The sequence below is a fragment of the Harpia harpyja genome, chromosome 3, assembly GCF_026419915.1.
Source record: "Harpia harpyja isolate bHarHar1 chromosome 3, bHarHar1 primary haplotype, whole genome shotgun sequence".
Lineage (NCBI taxonomy): Eukaryota > Metazoa > Chordata > Aves > Accipitriformes > Accipitridae > Harpia > Harpia harpyja.
Window position 1 is genome coordinate 43,576,577 of NC_068942.1, and position 23,485 is coordinate 43,600,061.

The window sequence follows — 23,485 nt, forward strand, 5'->3', positions numbered from 1 at the left end:
ACAGTGTTCTGGGCTTTGAAAAAGATTCAGAGAGAAGGGAAATCTATGATAAATACACAAAATGTTTCAACAATGACAAGAGAAAAACATTTTAACTGTGGAAGAGGGAGCACACAGAACTCACTTATGTAAAAGCATGAAAAAAGGTATGATGCTGGCAGTAACATAGGAATAGCTGAGGTTTTCCTTTCTACTACTACAGCTATGTAAGAGAAAAAAAAATTAAAATAAGAGAATCCTTCATTAAAGGGTGATTTGAGTAAGCTTAAAATAGTCATTACAGGGAATTTGTGAGAATGACATCTTAAGAGAATGCAATAGTGCAATAAATGACAACAAGTGAAAAAAGGATTTTTTATTTCTCAGTGTTTCTCCACTGTCAATACTGTCCTTTTGCTGCAACATGTTGCAAAAAAACTCTCTGCCTTTTCCATTTTAAACAGCTACAATATTTACAGGCTGTTTCCAGTAACACACGCAGACACATACACACTCACAGACACGCAGGTACATATATCCCTGTCCCTGGCAAGGTATCCGTTTGCTGGTAGAGGCAATATAATATTTTCATTGTCCATTAAAACCCCAAAAGCCATCCTCCTGTTTATGCTCTACTCCCCTCTCCCTCCATTTCCTAGCCAGCAGGTTATTGTCAAGCTTTTGGGGGTGTCTGTGTAACAAGTTAACATACCCAGCTATTTGATCACCATCTTTCAGATTTGTGGACTAGGTGTATTGGGATTATCTATTCAAACTGTACATACCAGAAGTCATAAAAATTGCTCATACTCAGATGTCTGTGACGGAGTGATGTATGTATACTCCTGAAATCTTTTGGAGCAGCCATCTTAATCACCTTTTTGGAAATATGCATATCATGCTGGGGTAAAACAAGCCACATGCTTTACTTCCCACCAAGGTGTTATGTACCCACTTTTTTACTAAGGCACCAGTAATTACCAGTATAATTTCTGAAAGAGTCCAGCGCCACTGAATGTACTGCATTAGATTATCAAATAGCAAGCCAGACAAGAAAAGAATAGATGCCTATATAATAGGTATAAAATTCCTTAATAAAATTAAGTACATAAAACCTGTGGTGGTATAACCCCGAATTCAATATAAGTTGAATAATATTTGAATAATATTGTTAATGGTAAGAAATGCAATCTATCCTGCTCCATTTTGTGAACGGAGAGTTCTGTAATTGAGAAAGATCTTTAAAGCTGTGTCTTTGTATCTACACTCCTAGGTCATATGGTGTTGTGTGCATTATCAGAGAAATGATCTGAAGTTGAATCTAATTGTAAGGCATCTCTTCTCCCCTCTCACCCTCACACCCTAGTTCAGACCAAGCTTTATGGCCACTTGCCAAACAGCCAAGGGCATGGACCTGTGCCACGAGCCTTCATCTTTCACCTCACCAGTCATCTAGGCTTCTTATAAGAGTTCTTCAGTTCCCAAAGGGGTTGTGAACATGGGGGTAAGGAATGCCTGGTGAACTACACAACCAACCAGAAAATTGAGAACACCACTCAAATATGCCATACGGCCCAGGCAAACCTACATAGAATTACCTCAAAAAATAATCATCATCATCTCTCCCCCCAACTTTGAAATCATTTCACAAATGCTGAATCATGAGAGAGATCCCCACAATTCGTCACAAGTATCATACAGTGCAAGTGGCACAGAAGTCTAGGTGTCATCAGTGGCATCACATACATTTCAGGGTTTTGTTCGTCTGTTTTAATCAGAACACTTTAAAAGATTTCACAAGGCTGTGAAATGGGAAGAGGTTTTAAAAAATTAAGTAGCAGCCATTTTTACCAATGAACATAATCTGATTAGTGGGGTTTTCAAGCATTTTTCTGTAGTTGAATATCTGTTTTAGGGAGCAGCAAGTCCTTACGTATGTACACAGATACCACCTTTGAAGAAATCTGAGAAACAAAATCAATTGGGATCTACCTGGAAGCTAAAACAACTGGACTTAACTGGAATGTTCTTATGGCAAGAGAATATCACACAATGCAAGGGGACAGAGTTAAAGCACTCATCTATAATGTTTTTTCATGAAACCTTAAGAAAGATAAAAAAAAAAATCTGCTCTATGCTGAGCTCAATCTCAACTGACAGGACTAACTGAAAAATACCCCATCTTTTCCACACTCACAACAGGAGAAAGATACTATGCATCAAGACAAAGGCCAAAGAAAAGAAAACAAAAGATGAAATTATCTCCATCTGGAACAGAAGTTTCCACAGACAGATCTATCCTGTGGGGATTTAGAAGAAAACAAACACAGTTTCCATTGTGCAAATGACAAAACAAAGACAAACTTTGCACAAACCAACATAAAATCATATGTGAATCTTAAGAGTTCTGAATACAGGAAGACTTTGAAAAAAAAGTTACTTTTCCAAAGCCTTATGGAAGAGTGAAATTTCAAGCAGGTAGCTTCTGTTGAGCAGATCTGGAATAGATCTGAGCACTATGTGAATGGCTTTACAACACGTGTTCGCTAAATACCTGAAAGAAGGTATTAACCTGTTAACTGGTCACATTAAAATCCATCTCCTGAAGGCAACACACCAAAAGCCTGAAGATTAAAAAAATAGAAAGATCCATCAATTCTCTTTGCCCCTTAAAAAAAGCCTTTCTTCCTCCCCATCTGCTGTTTGCTGATCTAATTCTAGGCAGTTACAAATTCTCTAGAATTTTCATGTTAACAAGCCATTAATTCCTATCATGTCTATTACCAGCAATGGACATTGTCATTATCTTGCCCTGAAGAGAGTAGAAGAGATTGTTCAGAGCCAGCATTAAAATCCTGAAAGTTGCTTCAGTCAAGTTTTTTTTAAAAAAACCAAAACCCTACATCTTTTGTTTTTCAGTCATTTGTTTACCTCAAGACTTCAGTAGAAGAAAAAAACCTCTTGCAACTAATAACAAATGGGGGCCTATTTTAAAACAAATTCTTCTTTCTAAAATGAAGCAATATTCCCAGTGATATGGGAAACCCTGTAATTACCTGAAGGGAAGGACACAGAATAAAACCTTAACTAGAACACCATCAATTCAAAACTTAACACATTTTCTGCGTTCCTGACAGCAATGTTACCAGACTGCTGAAGAAGGTTCATCTACTGTACTACATTTTCAGATATGCAGGAGATGAATTCAACTACACTATAATATGCACATATGATAAACTACATGGAACAGCAAAATTATTTCAATGGTGGCAGATCCAGAACTGTGCATTTATACCAAGACTAAATGGGACTGCATATGCATAAACCAAATAGTAATACGCAACTGTAAGATGCGCAGTACTTCAAGTGCAAGTTTGCATAGTGTATGATGTAAGCAAGGTCCCAGTATAATTTACTGGGAATGGTATCAAGAACTGACTAGCTACCAGGCACACAGACTTACCCTTTCATGGCTAGATGGCATACAGTGACTTGAGTCAGAATACCAATATTTCTTAGGCAGCTGTTTCTTCCTTCGTTTTTTCTCACCCCATATAATTTCTCTTACATTAGGTACATAATGGACAAGGTTTCTCTGATGTCAGAGAAATAACTACAATAACCTCTCTGGTATATCAGAATTCTCTTCTGGTTACCTTACATATAAAGAAGCAGAGGTGACTGGGAAGAAGATGGCTGCTCCCAAAAGCTATGACTGTATGCAGTTTCCCCACAGAGTCCTACATAATTACAGGTCAGAAACAGGAAACAATCACAACAGGTACATTTTTTTCTTACGGATTAAGAGAAGTGAGTCATAGGAACTGCAAGTAAAGAACAAACCAGTTTCCCTCTCACACTCCCATGATAGTTCTGAGTTGTTTCCCTGAATACACACTTTTAAAAAAATACAATAAAACCTAGGATATGCAACACATGAATAATTCAACTTCACAGTTATAAATACTCAAATTACACTTACATAGAATATATAATCACAGAAAATAAAATTCAAGTCATAGAAAAGAATGAAGACTAAAGGGAAAGAAAAGGCAAGGTGGCAAAAGTGATACAAGTTTAGGGCTGTGCCTTCTATAAAAGCTCTTTAAAAGTTGAAGTCAAGTTTTTGTTGGGTTTTTCTGTTTTGTTTTTTGGGGGTTTTGTTGTTGCTGGTTTTTCTTTTTAAATTGGATGGAATCAAAAAAACCTTCAAGCATCCATGAAGTAATCATGGACCTGCACCTCCCCCTACAAAACTCAACTGTCTCTGCCAGAGAAGAGCCAATGAAACAACATAGCCAGCTCTGGGTGTAAAGAAGCAAAGTAGCCATGGCTAGCGAAGGGAGGACAGATGAAAAGTAGTATATTGGGGTCCACTTTAAAGCTAGATGTGTTGTACAGATTTGAGGTACCACTGCCACCACAATAGTCTGATGTAGTACAGGGATACTCAGGTGCTTTTTTATATATTTGTTATTTTACCATTTATTGTGAAGAGGATGCAGCAAATGCACTTGTATGAAATACAGAACATAGAACCAAACCCATGGCACAGCCCTTACCATCAACATGTATATGGAGAGGGAGGGGATTAATCCCAAAGGCAATTTAAATAATGGTATTTTATATACTTATATTTATATATATAAATAAATGTTCTCAGCAATCTCAGGGTTGTTTTTAGTGCATTGCTGTAAAAAAATTAGTGCAGTTCTCATTAATGTTTAGCTCATAAGGAATAAGAATCTATACATCTGTTCAGTCTCTTCTTGCCACACCTGAAACGCTTACACTGTTTCACCAAACTGAAGGTTTGTAGTCAATTTCTTTAAAATAAGGTGGATGAATTCCACTCACTCTGTGACAAGACATGGCAATTTTTGGCAAAACAATTAGAAAAATATGAGGTGCTCTGATCTTAGAACTGAAAAGTTTGTTGATTTAAAGCATTACGCAATGCATAAACAAAATTTATAAACAAAAAGATATGTCTCAACAAATCTATCCTTCATGCAAATGTTTCTTCAGCAGCTAACAACTTTAAGAAGTTTCTTACACTTGTTTATTTGGGGGAAGGGACTTAGACAAATGCGTTTCAAGTCCTTTCCTAAAACTGGACCAAAGTTTCATGTCCTGGGAGCTGCTTCTTCTGGACCCTTCTTCTCTCTTCGGAACCGTTGGAGAAGGGCAAGTTTCAGTCTCAGAGAGATTTACACTTCAGCCCCAAGTTCAAGGACTCCAGTTTCAACAACAGCAACATATTTATCTTCAATTTGAACCAGCAGGATGGTTTTATCTATATGGGACCGACTACTTGGATCTCTGCTGCAAGGCACCCAGCGGTGAATCACCTGGGGGGAAAAAAGTAGTACAATAAAACATAAGTTCTGTAGGGAGAGCTGCCATATCAAAGTTGTGGCTGATAATTCAAGACCCTTACAGGGCAAAAGAAGCAATAATATAAAGCGCTATACTGACTTGGTTGCTTGTTTTTCAGTGACAGTATACTCACAGATAAGCTACTGATTTGAAGTCTTGCTGAAGATATGCAGCTTACCTGAGAACAGCCAGCCTTTGATTTCAATTTCAGCAGGAACAAACAACTTGACCCAAATCAGAACCAAATACCTCATGCAAAGTCAGTAACAACTGAAAAAAGTGTACACATATGGATTTGGGATATTTTGATGCTCTAGCTGTAATAGTCTTAAAATACCTCAGTGTTGTGCAGCACATAATAGCACAGAACTGTAGTTTTATCAGGAGGTAGGTGTAAATTACTGTCTCCTCTAAGTCAAATCCTTTGCCCTCATTTTGTTCCCTACTCACTGTGAATTCAAGGTTGATCTTCTAAATTAAATTACTCAATGATAATTTAAAATGAAAAAATATCACAAAAGAGGAAGGGTTTCAGAAACAGTGCCATAAACTACTGTCCCATACTCCCTTGGATCTACAGAATTCAGGTACTTTGACCTGCTGCTTCCAAGGATCCTGCCTGATATTGACCATCAGAAGGTCCCTTTTCCATACAGGCCCTTGTATGATCTTGTATGTCTCTGCTCAGCTGCCTCCATAAAAACACACCCTTAACTTCTGGGTGCCCCAAAGGAACCACAAGGATGCTCCAGTAACACAGTTTTAAGTATTGCCAGCTCCACAGAAATAGAGTTATCTCAAATTTGCCAGCTGTGGGAAAAGAACCCTAAATTCAAGACAAGGTAAGGTAAAAAGCAAATAAAATTAATTTTTACAAAATCCAGGATAGTACAGTTTTCAAGAGTTCTAAAGATACAGGTAGGGGGAAAAAAAAAAGGACAGAAAACCACAAGTAACCTACATCTTCCAAGATTAAATCCAAGAGACTCCCCTTAATCCTCACTATACCCAGCTGACAGCTGCCAATTTCTCTAACAGTGGGTGAAGGAGATTCAGCTTTGTCCACTGCGTGAGTTCTACACTGTATCCACAGGGACAGCACTTCAGCCAGGGAAGCATGGCATCTTTAGTTCCCCTTCATCTGATGCAACAGCACAGTATTTAAGCTGTCTATTCAAGTCTGACTTCAGAGTCTGTCCAAATAAACTTTTTATGATGCCATATGGAATAAGGCCAGAAATAATCTATCCCCAGACACATAAAACATTTCCCAATAAAGTCCAAGTACTACATCCTTGTTGTCCAACTTAAAACTGGTGCCTTTGAGACAGCCAAGGCCTCAGTTTTACCATCTCTTCTATCATGATTGGCATTTATTTGATAACCAAAAATGACAGATAACATGCAAAATGATGTCACTAGATAGTCAAGAGGCGATAATCTCTTGCAGGGGGAAAAGGGTTCTTTCACATGCCAGTGTCAGGTATCATAGAAAGATAATGCAGAGTATCCCTTAATCTCAAAAGTCCTGGAAAAAGTAGCTACTATACAAAGAAGAGTGTTAAATTTCATTTCCTTGAAGAAACCTTATAACGTCTTCATGTATTATATATACTGTACTGTATACTCAGCAAAATAAAAAGCAAAAGTTAGGAAAAATGCGTTATGTAGTAGGAAGGTTTTAAACAACTGAGTGCTGAACTTCATACTGAGAACACTGACGTAAGGCTTTGGCTGGTAAACTGCTTGATGAGCAGCATCTCAGCAGGTAAGAATCATTTCTGCCTGTTTGCAGAAAGGACTGCAGCTGCAGGATCAGAAAGGGAAGACTGTCCTAAGAGCTAATGGCTTTACTGATACTAGTATGTTTAACCACAGGCAGCTGAAGCATGCAGTGGAAACTATGCCATCAAGTTAAATCCTCTCCTCGTAATCACACATAGGATAATCTGGTGCTTTCCTCCTTTCTTCTTAGGTTAAAAGATGCTCTTCTAAAAAAACCTGCCAGTATGCTGCACCAAAAATAGATGAGAAGCATTCAGAACAGTAGCTTACTCTGACCTTCAAATCCTCTTGTTTTAATCCTTCTGTAACATCAATCACTGTACATGTCAGCATGCTGCAATTTGCAAAACATGCTCACGAACTCCTGAAAAAAATTGCCTAATGATACCAGGCAACAGGTCGTGTTTCAATACGACCCTTTACATTGACCATCTTTACAACTTTCTTGATCTGGAACAGCTAGCAACAAATTCCAAAAGTATAACGTCTAAACCCAACGTAACTATGAATGTTTACAAGAACATTCTACTCCTAGGTGTTGCCTACAAGTAACCCTACTATCTTAAGAGTGGACCGTCAACCGTGATACAATTATTCGTGGAAGGAATTTATTTCCAGGGCCCTTCCTTCACATACATATAACATCAAGGAAGATTTGGCATACACTGTGTTATCAGCATATTGCCATTTCTTACCTCAAGTTTGCGCATACATCCACAGTGATGTGGACTGTCAAGACAGCAAAATCCAGCCCCTGAATCCAATTGAGGTAAGCAGTCAATCAAAGCAAATTCTTATAAACCGTCAGAACTGACATATTCCAAATGAAAAAACAGTTGTATTGATAAACCAGTGCAGATGCAATGTCAGTGACTCTTCCCTTTTACTATTTATCACTGAAAGAATACTCACTGGAGCATCTTTATAGACATAAAGGTCTAAAAAATGTATGCCTCAGTAAAAAACAAAAAGCCTCAAAGATAGAGCTGTTTTCTTTTCTTCCTAAAGAGAACCTAAATCGGGAGATAAGTTTTCTAACTAATACAGTGAATTTTTATAAAATGCAGATATAACACACCTAAGGAAAAGGGAGATGGAGTTTCAAGTCATAGGCTTTTGCAAGTTTTAGTTACAGCAGATTTCCTTCTTAAAGGAAAGGAAACACCTATCACATACCTATTATATGAGAGACATCTAAAGACAATCTTACTTGGCTCTATTTTCATCAGAATAATTTAAAAACAAATGCCGTTAACCATTCAATTAAGGACTCATTGGTAAACTGACCTTCTATATTTGCTCAAGGACTGACAGTTTAAGGAAAGGAAAATGAAGGTTGGATGAATGAGTGCAATGCTTGAGAGCTCATGACAAGAGCTGGAAGAAGGCAAGGAAGGAGAGGTGGTTGACAACATCCGAGTCATCATCCTGCATCTTTTGGATACAGTTGCGGAAATATCCCTCTACTTCAAATTAAGATTCTAGACCTGCTTTTGTAGGAACAGCGACTTGGAAGACAGCTGCTGATCCAACTTACTACTACTATGTGTATTTTTGGCCTTAACATCTAGGCAGACTGCCATAGAATCAAGACACTCCCTTTTTTAAAGTTAGCTTGTCAACTGCTAAGCAAAACTTACATGGCCTTCCATGCCTTCCTGAGGACTCCAGTCTTTCCAGCTGTTTCTTCCAGCTTTTAGCCGTATCACCTCATCTGGCCACTGCAGCTCTTTCCTTTTTGACACGTTGATCCCTTCCAGTACTTGACTGGGATCCATTAACTATAAGTAGGAATTGAGTTTTGACTGTTAGTTCAGCCAAAGTTTAAAAGAAACAGATAAACTGTAATCTTTTGTATACTTCCAGAGAACTGAGTTTAACGAACAGAAATCAATTTCTGACCAATTTCAATGTTGGAAACTCAAACTCCAGGCAAGGAAAAAGCCTGAACAGCACAGAATTTGGAAATTAGTCTGTGGTTTCAGACACAGCTGACGAGGTACCAGTTCACTGCTGTCTGAAGCCGCAGCTCTGGTTCCCTTTCCCACCCCTTCTTTCAGTTACACTAGCTCATGGCAGGGTCTGAGGAGCTGGCACAATACAAGCATTGGCAGCACATGGTCCAGTAGCAGGGAAGAGTTAAGTGATGATGAGCTGTTAAAACTGGCTCATCACTTCTTAAAGAATATTTTAAGAAACATGGTCAAACGTGGTCTTGGAGAGTTTACTGTTAGGTTGAAGAATTATTTATCTACCAGCACGGTTAGTTGAGACCCACTGCATGTTTTGAAGTAAACTGGCCTTTCCACAGGGGCAGCAGGAGAAAACTCCTGCAAACTGCTTCGGGACACAGAGAACTGCATTATGTCCACTATCCAAGGGCACATGTCAACTTTGCCTGTATCCTCCTCACAGAGGAATTAAGCAGTTTCATAAAAGGGCCCTTGCCTGCAAACTAAAGCTACTAAGTACAGACCTGCAAATTAGTTTAACTTTGCCCACTATGATGCAGTTTACAAAGTATTACTCTAAAATGAGGCGATTTCAGCAACGAAATCATGTTTGTTATGATCTATCCTATTAAACACACCTCTTGATGTTTCCCACTAATATACTACCAAAGACATATATGTGGGGCTAATAAAAGCTAGAAGAGCAAGAATACAAATTTCTGGATTTTCACAAAATCAGTAAGGCTGCCATGATTAACTTAGTCAATGTTATATTGCTTGCTGCTCAGTAAACCCAGACTTGTGGCAATAACCGAAGAATACATATGAAAATGAATAGATACATATGAAAGTGAAAATCAGTATTTTTACACTTTTGTGGAAAATCTACTTGATTTAAAAGAAAAAAGCTAGTTGCTTTCTGCCCTGCAAATGGAGCTGTTTAGCTTTACATGTTGTAATGAATAAAGGCAAACTAAGTATGAAGAAGAACTGAGTTCAGCTGACGTTCTCAAAACTGCACTACAGCAAAACATGTAAGTAACATAAACTGGGATGTCTAAGCATGTAGGAAGGCTGGCTGTCCAGAAAACCTTTTCTTCACATTAGTTCTCCAAATGTAACTGCACAATAGTTGTACACTGAGACATTCCAGACTGTGTGTATTCACAAGTAGTGATTTCAACAACATACAAGGTAACGCTAACAAAAGCATGTGGAAGCATAGGTTAACTTGTTCTTCTGGACTATTCACCTGGATTCTGTAAATAACATCATCCTTTTTGGCTTGCATTTGATTTGCAGGGCTTGCATTACCACCTGACTGAGTTTCAGTTGCATTACTCCCTCCTTCTGTCCCTAGAAAGCCCACAAGGGCATGCTGTTTACAGGCTGGGATGCTTTGGCTGGAGCTGCTAGAAGAAGGCAGTCCATGCTGTGCGCTGACCCCAGTCTGGCCAGTAGGTTCCATTTGGTTCACCATAGATAGGCGGGACTGGATGGATGATGGGAGGTTACGAAGGGATATCTGACTGGTGGAAGAGCGCCGACAAGGCACAAAGCCTGTTGCGGATGTGCGAAGAGATGAATGACGACTGCCGTAGCAATAAGATGAATGGCTAGCTACCGAGGCGCGGGCAGGGGAATGTCTGACAAGGCTTGACTGCACAGAGTGAGAGCTGTGACTGGTGCCTAAAAGTAAAAGATACAGAATCAGTAGAGTTTGATAAAGCCTCCCACCCACATTAGATTGCCAACACACATGTTTTAGCATTTAGATACAAAACTCATGGGTCTAACAACATCTGAAACAGCTGTATTGCAGAAGATCTCTGTTGCATTTCATATAGCAGAACATTTGAATACATTCCATTCATCTTATCTCAGAATTTTATATTCTGTTCAATTCACAATCCCTGCAAGACAAGTAAGCTTGAAAATGCTTCAGCCTTGCTCTTCCCACATTAACAATTTGTTTCTTAATATTAACATTTAAGTTTCCCATACTTAAGGCATTAAGGCAGGTAGAGATGTCCATGTTTCAAAATACTAAATATTCTTTCTTAATATGCTTGACTGGATGTTCAAAGATTAGTCAGAAGATTTGTTAGAACAAAAGCTGTTTTTAAACAAGTTCAAAAAAATTTAATACCCTTAAAGTGAAAAACAGGAATTGTAGTTTATGAGCATTTGTGTCATTGCTTTTCCTATACTAAGTACTTGTAAGTACCTCTCCACAGCTGATATATCTAATTACATCATGTAAAAAAAAAGTTCATTCAACTACACAGACTTTTATATTCTTTGTGAGTAAAGGCAGTGTTCGGAAAGCTTTTTCTCAGCTTTACTATTTATCACCTCCCTAACTACAGATCACTATGGACTCCTGGATAGGATTCAGCTAAAATACTATGGAAATAGAGAATCCATTCTGCTGTATAAATAAGAAACAAAGACATTCACAAAAAATGATAAGTTTAGCATTTGCAGACTATATGACAGAAGCGAAAAGATCCAATCTGCAGAGACATGTTATCAAAAGTTATTTAATCTATTTTGCCAGCACAACTATACTCCTATTGCTCAAATTTCTGTTTGGGAACTTTGCATTACATAAAACGATACTGTAGTTTGAGATGAATCCAGCAGGTGTTAACACCACAAAATCAAGTTACTTTTGTTTGCTTTTTAACTTAGGCCTGATCCAAAGAACTGAAAGGCCAGTTCTGTCTATAGGATTGTACTTGTATAAAATTGTTGCTTAGTTTTATTTTAATTTTACCCAGAGTGGAGGGATGAGTTGGTGGATGAGCTGCAGGAAGAGTTGTGGGATGAGCTGCAACAGGAGGGTGCTGTACTGCTCCAGGTCCCTGCCCTGTAGTTGCACTCCCTCCTCCTTGTGACATGCTGCTCTGCGACTCATTGATAGTTGCATTGTTACTTGTGCATGAAGCTCCACCTCCAGCATCTGAATCTTCAATATTTCCACCACTATTGCAGCCAGCTCCACAGCCTTTCCTTAGTCTGAAAACATAACGCAATTGACACGTTAAGTCAGGCCTTCTAATCATCAGGATTTTAAGAAATGCCTTATAATGACAAGTGAAAGGCTTTACTCAGCACAATCCACAGCATTCCCTAAAAATCTGATAAAACTTGACTTTATTTTCTCAGAATATGCTTTGCAAATAGAAATACTGCTTTCTAAGAGATTGCAGTTTTCTTCATGACAGCTATTCAGGTAACAGTTATTTATGATAAGCCAAATGCTCATATAAAATAGCTTTTGAAAAATCAAGCCACCTCTGCAGTACAATAAAGTGATAAAATTCTAAATATAAAATGCTGGTAGAACATCCTGGTTATTTTGTAACAGTTTAGTACAGTTTATGCTCCTTCACACACCAGTCATGTATTCTTATACTGCAAAATCTTTGTCTATTCAGATGAGCAGGAAAAGAATCTTTGTTGGGTTTTTTGTTCGTTTACTTTTGTTGTTGGTTTTTTTTTTTTAATGTATTGGATTTCTTGTTACCTTCAGTAATGTACACAGTTGTTTGAAGCACATATCGCAGTTATTTGAATCACAAATTCTCATGTGAATTTTGAGCATTCAGACAATAGGTTATTGAACATTTTCCAGTGTATATAACCATACAGGCTACGGCAAACCACATTGTTTGCATTAATAAACTTCAGACAGACACAAAAAACACAGCACATACCTCCTCCCTTCAATTTCTACTTTTTATTATTTTTCTTTGTCGCACTCAAATACACTGAGCATTCCTTTCCAATTTTATTTGCCCCTGGGATCCAGAATCCCAAATCATACATAGCTTGGATCCAAATACTTTTCTGTGCCATACTTTCACCTGTTATTCTATCCATGTGTCAGACAAGCAGATGGTGACAGAAGAAAAACACCACAGACTGTAGTAAGTGTGACATATTCTGGAGTGAAACAGCACATTCTGTTTTGATGTGCTGTAAATGTCTAAGTGTAAGTATGACCATCAGAACAGCTACAAGACTTTCAACTACAGCACCAGTTCCTGGAACCGGTAAGAACTGGGACACACATTTCTGAATGCCACACGCAGCTGCCACTGTTGCTCTTGGAGCCACAGTCATAAGGGGCCAGAAGTGCAGTAAAAGTTCTCATGGCTATAAAACACAGCACAGCAAGAGTTTGTACTGGGTTACCAAAGGGTCATGTGGAGGGAAGATTATATTATTATCACTCCAGTTACTTGTTCTGGGTCTGACACACAGGGTATTTATAAGCACTCATGAAATTCTGAACAACAACTAAAGCTTGTGTTGCTATGCATGAGCATACCCTAACAACATTAATATTGGCACTTGCATGCTAAATATTTGCAAGACAGGAACCCTACCAAATAGTCCTGATTCTGTAAAGATGGTATTATAGACTGCAAAAGTGACAATACTGAAAAAAATAATACAGAAATTGCATTGTCTCATTCTTAGACCTGACATTAGAACTGAAGTTGCAGTTCTTGCACCTAGACTTTGTCCTGTTTTTTCTGAGCACTCATTTACATAGTTACTTATATGCCTTGAAGATTAATCCTGTAACAAAGCAGTTGCCATATGCTACAGATGCACCTGAAATGAAAGTCAAGGCTTATTTATTTTTATGTGACTGAATATTATAAATTATGCTGTGTTGGGCATGTACAAGACTAGTTAATGGAATGTGAGAGTATGAACACATACTAATGAGAACTCATTTCCTCAGCTCACCTGTGCCACGTAGACACTATGAAGTTTCTGATGTTTCCTAAGCTGATAGCTCCCCCGAGAATCTCCTTAAGCTGTTCATGACTATCTGAATAGGAAGTAGTCAAAGGTGAGACGTAGATTGGGTATCCAATTGGCTGGTCACAAGAGGAGTTGATCATGTTCCTCAGAGCTTGTTTTGCATTTTGGATGCTTCCTCTTTCTGGATTACGATTACGCAGGAACACAAGCTCCTGCTGTTGTCCTGCCCACAGGCCACGCACACACTCCTTATTCACCTGCAAAAGCCAAGTAAAAAGGCTGTGTCAAAGTAAAACAATGAGAGTGTGTGATGACTGCTTTGCTATACTAAGGCCTTCACGAGGGTATGTAATACTGCACTGCAGAACTGCAAGCATTCATATTCACTTCTTTAAAAGGCTGAACTTAGGGACACAGGCTGCAACAGTGAGAATAAAGCAAATCTAAGAATGGGATGAGAAATAAGATACTTTAAGTCAGGAACTGATTTTCTGATTAAATACTTCCACTATATGAGAAGCAGCAGCCCTAGCAATGACAGATCAATAACAACAGTAATTATTTGAATTGAGGCAGCAGTTTGGTATGGTTATTAAAATATACCACAACATACTGTCACATTGTGGAACGTGCACAAAGCTTACCTTAATGACCCTGAAACTGAGATACCGCTTATTTAGCATAATGATTTTATATTCATTGGTGCCATCATCCATCACATGACGCAGAGCAAGGAGGGAGGGAGAATTGGAGAGAACTGCACTCCGCCAAGCAGGGTCCCCTTCATGTGCTATAACTAGATTTTCTTCATGGGTTGTTATGGCTTCATAAAGGACAGAAGGATCATCATATTCATCTGGAGAAGTGAAGTGATCCTGTTTCCAAGAACACATGTTAAGTAACATATGATCAACATTTTAGATGTAACTACAGACAAAAAAATCAAACATTTCACACCTCTAACTCTTGAAAGGCTCAGTACATTACACGAAGTTAGACATCAAAATATCAGATACCTACTAAAGAACACTGTTACAGATGATCTCTCTTCCAACAGATTAGTTCTGTTTGCTTGTGTTTGCTTCTAACTTAAAACCAAAATGATTGGAAGGACCTGCCTATTACTGATTCAAGTAAATTTCTAGTTGAATTTTATACTAGATTTATATTTATTTATATTGTCTACAGAAGCATTTTAGTTTTAGCTTCTTAGCTTACTCACAAGTCTCCAACTGTAAAACACACTTAAAGTAAACCACTGATTATTCACAAGACTGTATTATATGAAAATTGCAACAGGAAGAAAACCAATAAGGTTTATCTGTATTTTCTATTAAAAAGTTCACATGAATACTTGATGACAGACTATTTCAGCATCAGATACTATCACACAACATAATTCACCACCAGTCAAATAGAAACACAAAATTTGCAAGTTCAAGTCAGTATTAGGTCACATTATTTTCTGGTTAAAAAACGATAGTGGTTAATAGCTAAATTTCCAACACTGGCTGAAGACTTGATATGCTATTGCACTGCAAGTGAATAAAATTACCCTTTAGAGATTAATACAATAATGTTCAGAAAAAACGTTTTTCATTATTAGAGATATTTGTAGTTTTCCTCACTTTTCGTTCTCTGACTTAATTCAAGCCCTTTCTGCACAGTAACCCAAATATACTGAGAGCACTTCAGAATTGTTGAAGTGGTACTTCTGCTGGTTTCAACAATGATTTTGTAATTATTCTACTTTGCTAGATGTACTCCTAAAATATGCATTCTGCCAAACTAAGGGACTTTGTGATACATGAAGGAGTTAATTCAATCACTGCTAGCTTTGGGGGACTTCTAGACTCTGTAATGAAGGCAAAAAAAGAAACTAGTATTTAAAAAGTGCAACTAAGATTTGCCTACTTACTATGATTTTGAAGCAATCTCATCTAGAGTACCAACACTTCCCCCCCCCCCTCACAGAATGTTTATCACTCAGTACATGCTTTCTTGTACTTGCGGAGCTTAGATGAGACATACGCACTGGACAGAATTTGAGATTGTTCATCTTTACCCTCACTTCATTATAAAGACCAACCCCAACTTCATCTTGGTGAAAGGCAACCTTCTCATTCTCACCTGAAACCTTACTGACAGGATCAATGAGTAACACCAAAGTGTTATTACAACACTTCAAAGAAAAAAGAACAAGAAAACCAACTCCCATTGGAGGAGAGGGCTGTGCAGTTTTGAATGGCATGATAACCTTTTAAGTCAATCACATGTTTGTGGGGAGGGGAAGAAGGAAGGAAAATATCAGAGAGGCTGTTCATAAGGGAATTATCTCTAGCTGGATATGAAACAGGGCTTGACATATTCTCTCATCTACACTTGATGTAATTTTCAAGCTCTAAGCATAAACTGCATTCCATTTTCCTCTATATCACCTTCCACATGAGCTATAACAAAACAAAGCACAACACATGATATTCCCCCATTTTTAGTTGTCCACCTCTACCACATGCCTTTTTATTCTCTTCCTCTTTTTTCTCTCTCCCAGATGCTTATTTTTAAAAGAACTGGACACATCTTCCTGTGTAATCTCTCACCTGATGTAGCTTAAGTGACATCCGTATTCCAGGAACCACTACTTTCCTCAGCAATTCCATGTCAGCAAAGATCCATTCATCTCTAATTGAAGATATACGGAAGTCACCCTTAAATAGGGCATGCAGGCCATACAAGAAGGATTCCAGATTACTGTTGAGGGGAAAAAAAAAATAATGAAGAAACAGCCCAAATATTAACAGAAATACAAACTTATTCACAATTATCATTACTGACAAGAGCAGAAAATACTGAGCTGTACAGAAAGGCACACAAGTCTTCTCTATAAAGGTTATTTACAGGATAGGACAGGGAGAAGAGAACATATGAGTAAGGATGTGTGTGTAAGCAAAGCCTGGACACTAGATGTCTATGTGCACTGAACAGGCAATGAGTAAACCATACATGCCACAGATTATTTGCATTGACTAAAGTAAACAGGAACACTGTGAGGAATGCCTGACTTTATTCTGAAGATTTTTAAAAGAGAAAACTTTTCAGGGAATATAACACCACAATGGACCAGTTGAAGGAAGATATGTAGCTTCCATTGTGCACACTTTAGTACAGAATAAAAATCTTGACAACTTCATCGTGTTTAAAGGCATTGTTTCCTTTTACTAAGCCAAATTAAGAGTGAAAAATCAAATATGCTCTGATCACTCTTGGGAGTGCATATCTGCAAGACCTTCAGGGGGCAATTGGCTGGTACTTAGAATAATTAGTCAACAATTTCCCTGAAAGTGAAGTAGAACAGGTTTTACAGTCAGTACCCAGCTGACCAATAGCTTCCACATTCGATTATGCTTCTATTTATTTTCTTTTTAAACCATCACCTTGTGATTTCCTGAAACATACAACTGTATTTTACATTGGCTTTCCAAAGTAAGTTGAGGCTGTCAGTCTGCAAGAAAGAGGATGCTATATGATGACAGAGTTGAGCTGAAGGAGATTTGTACAAAATACAACTGCTTGCCACAGAGCCAGCTAAACTGTGAAACTTATAATGGTCTGATCTAACTTCCATCAAGACATGTGTGTTCTTCACTTTAAGAAGTTGTCTTCTCCCCCCTATTTCCACATAGAGCACATACTTGGAGCAGGAAATGGAGCTTACGTTTAGAACTCAACCAGGTTTTTTTTTTTTTCCATCAGTTATAACTGGTCCTTACCCACACCAGAATTTTCACCTTGCATTAGTTCAATACAACAAAATGCTCAAATTCAAGTTCTCCTTCACTTGCTGTTCTTTGATTACATTTCACCAGCTGTTATAACAAAAACAATTTACATAGCGTATCTGTCCAGTTTAAGGAAAGATTACATTAAATATCTGGTTTTTTTATGAAGAGGTACTCATCTAAGACCTAACCTAGGAACCCAGATGGATTTTGAGGAAGGAAAGCTTACAACAACAGTATTTTATTACCTAGACATATGATGTGAAGCTGTTCCCAATGCTCTCCGCCCCAGAACACAGAGTCCATAACACAATGTCACCAGGGGTGAGTCTTTACTTGAATCCAGCGGCTTGTAGTAACAAAAGAAAAAAAAGAATAGTCAGGTGAACAGAGTAAAGAAATCACCACAGAAAAACTGTTCTGCGAGAAGTAAAAAGACCTAAACACATACAAAGGTACACAAACTCAAGCATGCACATGTACCCACTACACCAGTTACTCTTGCTCAGACTTTCAACGGGTTTTTTTGTTTGTTTTTTTTTTTGTTTTTTTTTTTTTTTAAGTTCTGCTAGTATGTAGAATACTTGTAAAGGCTATACTATATTTGAAATAAGACAAACTAAGCTGAATAGATGCATGCAACATTCCTCAGGTACTGTGTATCTTGTATGCAAACTGTTGATTAAAAAAATAATGGGTTAAGACAAAGATATTTTTAGTTAATAAGATGGATTCTCACTTACTGGTTAGGAGTATATAATTATGAGTTAACTGAAAACTTCCCTGGACTACAGCTTTATTCAGGGGAAACTTGCCCTCAGCTCAAAGCCAGTAGTAGCTGTAGAGGGTATATAATGCCCTAGATAATAGTATAATTCATTTAAGTGATTAAACCTGACTTTCAATACTTACACAAAATATTTCACAAGATTGTGACTTGGAGGGAAACAATTTTCTTCAGCTGTTTGTCATGTGACTGCAGAACAGTTTAAATCTTATACCTGTTAAAAGGGGCTTCTAGTTAAACTTTTACCACCAAAGTAAAATTGAACTCTGAAGTCTTAGATTCTTCATTAAACACACAAATTCCAACTATATTCCTGTCTCTCTAATCTCAATCAATTTCTGCTTATTCTCAAAGGCAACACTACTTTGACTAGACCACTACAGTTTTTTGTAAACACTAAGAAGGCAAGGCATTCCTCTGCAAGCATACTAATGTTTCTATTTAAAAGGTGGAAGGATTTGGAGAGGAAAAGAGTTGAATATGGGATGATCATTTTCACAAGCCAACAATTCCAGTGGTCCAAAGGAACAGTATAGCATGACCACTAAGAAAGTAGTAGTCAGTCTTATAAGCTAGCAACAGGTATTTGGGTTTTGGGGGTTTTTGTTTTGCTTTGGGATTTTTTTTGTTTAGGTTAGGGTTGATTTGTAACCACTGACATCTGAGCACAAAACATCAATTCTACAAGCATACCCTTTTGTATGTAGATAAATGCCTGACTAAGATTCAGCTGATGGATTTGAGCTGGTCAATGAAAACTCATTAATGAACAGGTTAAACCATACACTACTTACAGAATTTATTTAAATTCACATCTCAAGAGCAGAAGATCAAAATCAGTAAACTATAAATTAATATTTCAATTATAAATCTTAATTTAAAAAAAAAAATCAATATTAAACCAGCCTCTAAAGTCAAACCAACAGGGGAAAAAATGAGACCATCCTAGAATAGTGAATGGCTTTCCTCACATGTTCATACTTACCTTTTCTCTTCGAGAGCAGCAATATTCTATCCAGTTCAAATAGATCATACAGAAACTCTCTCTCGAGATCCCTGCTAGACGGTGGTCATAATCCTCATCAATATTGGGGTTAAATGTTGGGTCTACATCAACATAATTGCGGTCTGTGCACAACCGCAGTCCTTCCTGCATTGTCTCATTAGCTAACCATTCCTCTAGCTTGGGGGATGTTGTGACATAATAGATGATTCCCTGAAACAGTCGTAATTAAAAATACGAGTCAGTATTGCAATAAAAAAAAAAGAAGTCAGCAATATCAATTATTTCAACTCATTTGCATTATTTTCCTGGTAATAAACAAAACTGATACACAGTAGCATTTATTTAGCTCAGATGCAACAAATTTGCACAGAAAACATAATACAGGTTTGTATACAGGCATATTTTTCAAAGACTGTCAAGATTTCTGAAGCTTGCACTGAAGGAATAAGGAAAGGAAAAAAAAGATGGGACAGGACTCCCACTGTAATTTTGCAGAAAAACACTTACATAGGACTTTATCTAGTTAACATGGTGGCTTAGACATTGAATTTCTAAAGAATTCAAACGCTAAATAAAAAACGAGACAGTTTAACACCCTTGCATTTGCGGGGAGAGGCAGGGGGGAAATACAGCAACTTGTGTGTAAGTGAATAAGTATCTTGGAAATATTTCAACCTGAAAATTTTCAACTCTGAAAGAGGGTAGCTTATGAAAGATCTCAATTAGTAAACTGATTATCTGAAAGGATCTGAGGCCTGGAGTCCTCTTACAACTGCAGGGCAGGGGTTTTTTTTGTTTTTTATTTTTGTTTTTGTTTGTTTGTGGGGTTTTTTGTTTGGGTTTTTTTGGTTTTTTGGGTTTTTTTTTTGTTTTTTGTTTTTTTTTTTTTTTTTTAAAGACAGACAAAGATGGGTTTGGACTTCTTTCAAAGACCAAAGCAGCTTGGCTTTCTCCAAGAGAAATACACTATTTAACTTTTCATTTACAACACAGCTATTACATTTGGGTAACAGCTTTCAAGTTTCTACTCCAGCTTCAGCTAGAAAATGTCCTCTCAAGTAATCATCATTACAGCAAACTCTATCCTCCTTTGATGAAGGTGTTCATACATCTATAATTTGTATCACATTCTATGAACTTCTAATGTCTTTCATATGAGGATCAAGACATTAAGCAGTTCCTAGATGCAATCCAGCCTATCTCCCCCCAAGGGTCGTACTGATCTGAACCATACCTTCACATAGTAAGTGGTGAGAATTTTCCGGAGATCAAAGACTTGAAGCATGGAAGCTGCACTGTTGTCAGTGATGCTATAACCCTCCAGAACATATTTTGTCACAAGCACTTCCCAAGCTAGCCAACGCTGCCCAAAGGCAGCATTAAAGGAAAGCATGTGAGGAAGGTGGCCTGGTTCACAGCAACAAAACCCCTCATCTTCCTCTACACCTTCAGTGATGGCCTCTACTTCTCGTTGCTGGCAATAAGTTCCTTAGGAGAAAATACAGAAAAGAAGAAAGAGTTGAACACTTATACGATTGCTTTAATATTGACTTGTGTTTAAGTGTTTAGAATCCAACTCATCTCCAGTTATGTTTCTGTAACACTAAGTGAACCATCTGCCAACGAACACTAAAGATTTGGACAGCTTAATTTATCACTCTAAAGTCACATTTTAGTTAGGTGTCTCTAAGAATCAATTATGGTAGCCATGTTGCACTAAAATGGAAAGATACTTAGCATCAACTCTGCTAGAACAAGCTAGTTTTCCTCACCAGTCACAGGGGCATAAAGAGGCCCTGCAGCCCATTTTCAAAGCAATTAATTTACAGGATAGAACTGAAAATAACTTAAGTGTCCAAAGCAGAAGTCCACTTTTTAGTACAGACAGTTAAAGAAGTGTAACAAACTCACCTCTGAATTCAAGCCCCCTCAGCTGGAAGGTGACCAAGCCATTTCCTATCTCTATAAGGTGTACTAGTGCATTGAGGTAGTCAGAGGCTAGGATGAAGCAGTCCCCAGTACTATAGTTTCCCCACCGACCCAACAACAAGTCTCCACATAAGCTGTGCTGAAGGGAACGCGTTAAATGTTCATAGAAGATTGAATTCAGGTTGTTATCATCTGAACCTGCAGGAAGATTGGATTTGCATTATGTGAATATGAAGAAAAACATCAAGCTTGAATGTCAATTATCACTTCACATTGAATCCTACACTTTTCTTAACAGCAACATTGTTCTAAGGTCATTCTCTCGCCCCACCCCCTCTTTTTTTTAAGGGACAACTACTCCAAACAAATGCCAAGTGACATCTAGTATTTTTCACCAAATTTTTTCCCTTCTTAGTCACTCCTCTATTTTCCAACTTATTCCTTCAGTTCCACTCATGCATCTCCCATCAATCTATTCCACATAAGGCACAAAAGCAAATGAGCACAGAAGTATCTCAGTAACGATGTTGTACTGGTCTCATCACCACGACATTGAGACACCCTCAAACAGCATTTAGCTTTTTTTATTTTTTAATTACTTAAGAAAAATAAAATACTTAATACTAAAGAATAAAAAGCAAAACAGCTTAATGCATACTACAATTATAAATAAAGTAAAGCAGGCACACGTAAAGGTAAGGGGGAAACAAGAAAAACTTATAGAAGAGTAAAGAATAAAGCAAGAGAGATGATGAAGGAGAAAATAACAGTAGAAATAACAGAAATGTTGGGCAGGGTTGGAGAAGATCGGAGGGCAAACTGATCATGAATCCTATAAAAAAATCCTATACAAAAAACATTGCCATTTGAAAAAAACACCACTACCAAAAAAAACCCCCAACCCTAAAAAAAACCCTACCAAAATCAATCCCAAACACAAAACCCTACCAAAAAAACCCCACCCCCCCAAAACAAACAACCCCACCCCCAAACAACCCCACCAAAGAAAAACCCAAATAAAAACAGAACACTTCCCCCCCAGAAAAAGACCCCACCAAAATCAGACTAGGAAAGCTACCTGGATTTCGATCAAGCTGCGAAGCCAGTCTTGTATTTGAATGATCCACACGTTTTGTGCTGAAAATAATAAAGCATACAGTAATAAATTTTGTGTTAAGTAAGAAAAATCTAAGGGAAGAAACTACTAACAGAATAAAAATTGTTAACAAATATTCCCACTGAAACAGTTTCAAAAAGTTATTTTAAAATAATTTTATATGCAAATTTGCTGCTCTTCCCACGTAAAAGTATTTTCTGCCTATAATAGTACTATGATCCAATACCTAATAAAGATTGTCCACAGTAGATAGCCATAGAATAATCTTTAGCTTTAGAGATAAGCATATATATTTTCTTAGACAGATATCATAAAGTTAGATGTGACAAACTTAAAAACAATTAAATCAGCACAACTAACATTCTGGTAGACTTCACTGAAAGTGCAGTTTTCAGAAAGTTATTATTTCATTGGCTGAAGTTACAACTTTAACTCTTTAACATAAGATTTGGAACATTGTATTTAAACTGCTGTAGTGTTAGAAGGGAAAACGGCAATAGAGCAGTGAAATGAAAATTTGATTCTCCATAAATACCAGAACTATCTGCTTATCTTGCCCTATATGCTGTTTATCTAACATTTCACTGGTCTGATACTCCAGCAACAACAGTGGACTTAAGAGAAATAAAACACAGGGAGGTATAATCTAACATGAAGAATCTTTTACTACTGATCCCACCTTGATCAAAAAAGATTTACTTTAAAGATTTTTATATTGAGGTTAGCCTGTTTTAGCTGTGAAATGAGTGATAATGAACATGTTATATGTATACAAATACAGTTATGAACTGCCCCCAAAACCTTTTTGTAATAAAAAGGTTTTGTACATAAAATTCACTTTCTGATTAGAATTGCACTTTACAATACTATAATTTTTATGTTGAAAAAAATTACCAGGATGGCATACCTCTAGGTAGAAGCTACTTAGGAAGCTAAACCAAATGTTGCTAGTTTAAAAACCAGAAGCTACAATATTTCAGAAACAAG

At 37.4% G+C, this 23,485-nt stretch overlaps 1 protein-coding gene across 9 annotated transcripts in view; it reads right to left on the reverse strand.

Annotated features, from left to right (window-relative positions):
* Window positions 1-340: 340 nt before the first annotated feature.
* The window catches only part of PCNX1 (pecanex 1), a 94,361-nt gene continuing 71,216 nt past the window's right edge, over window positions 341-23,485 (reverse strand). For all 9 annotated transcript variants that reach the window (XM_052782305.1, XM_052782310.1, XM_052782309.1 and 6 more), the window contains 12 exons: window positions 22,460-22,518; window positions 21,364-21,579; window positions 20,687-20,940; window positions 19,432-19,662; window positions 17,908-18,008; window positions 16,481-16,631; window positions 14,525-14,755; window positions 13,863-14,137; window positions 11,875-12,116; window positions 10,348-10,784; window positions 8,784-8,924; window positions 341-5,330 (listed from right to left, as the gene is read on the reverse strand). In XM_052782305.1, coding sequence (XP_052638265.1) covers window positions 5,190-5,330; window positions 8,784-8,924; window positions 10,348-10,784; window positions 11,875-12,116; window positions 13,863-14,137; window positions 14,525-14,755; window positions 16,481-16,631; window positions 17,908-18,008; window positions 19,432-19,662; window positions 20,687-20,940; window positions 21,364-21,579; window positions 22,460-22,518 — 2,479 coding nt within the window. In that variant the 3' untranslated portion in view covers window positions 341-5,189. The remainder of the gene's footprint in view (window positions 5,331-8,783; window positions 8,925-10,347; window positions 10,785-11,874; window positions 12,117-13,862; window positions 14,138-14,524; window positions 14,756-16,480; window positions 16,632-17,907; window positions 18,009-19,431; window positions 19,663-20,686; window positions 20,941-21,363; window positions 21,580-22,459; window positions 22,519-23,485) is intronic.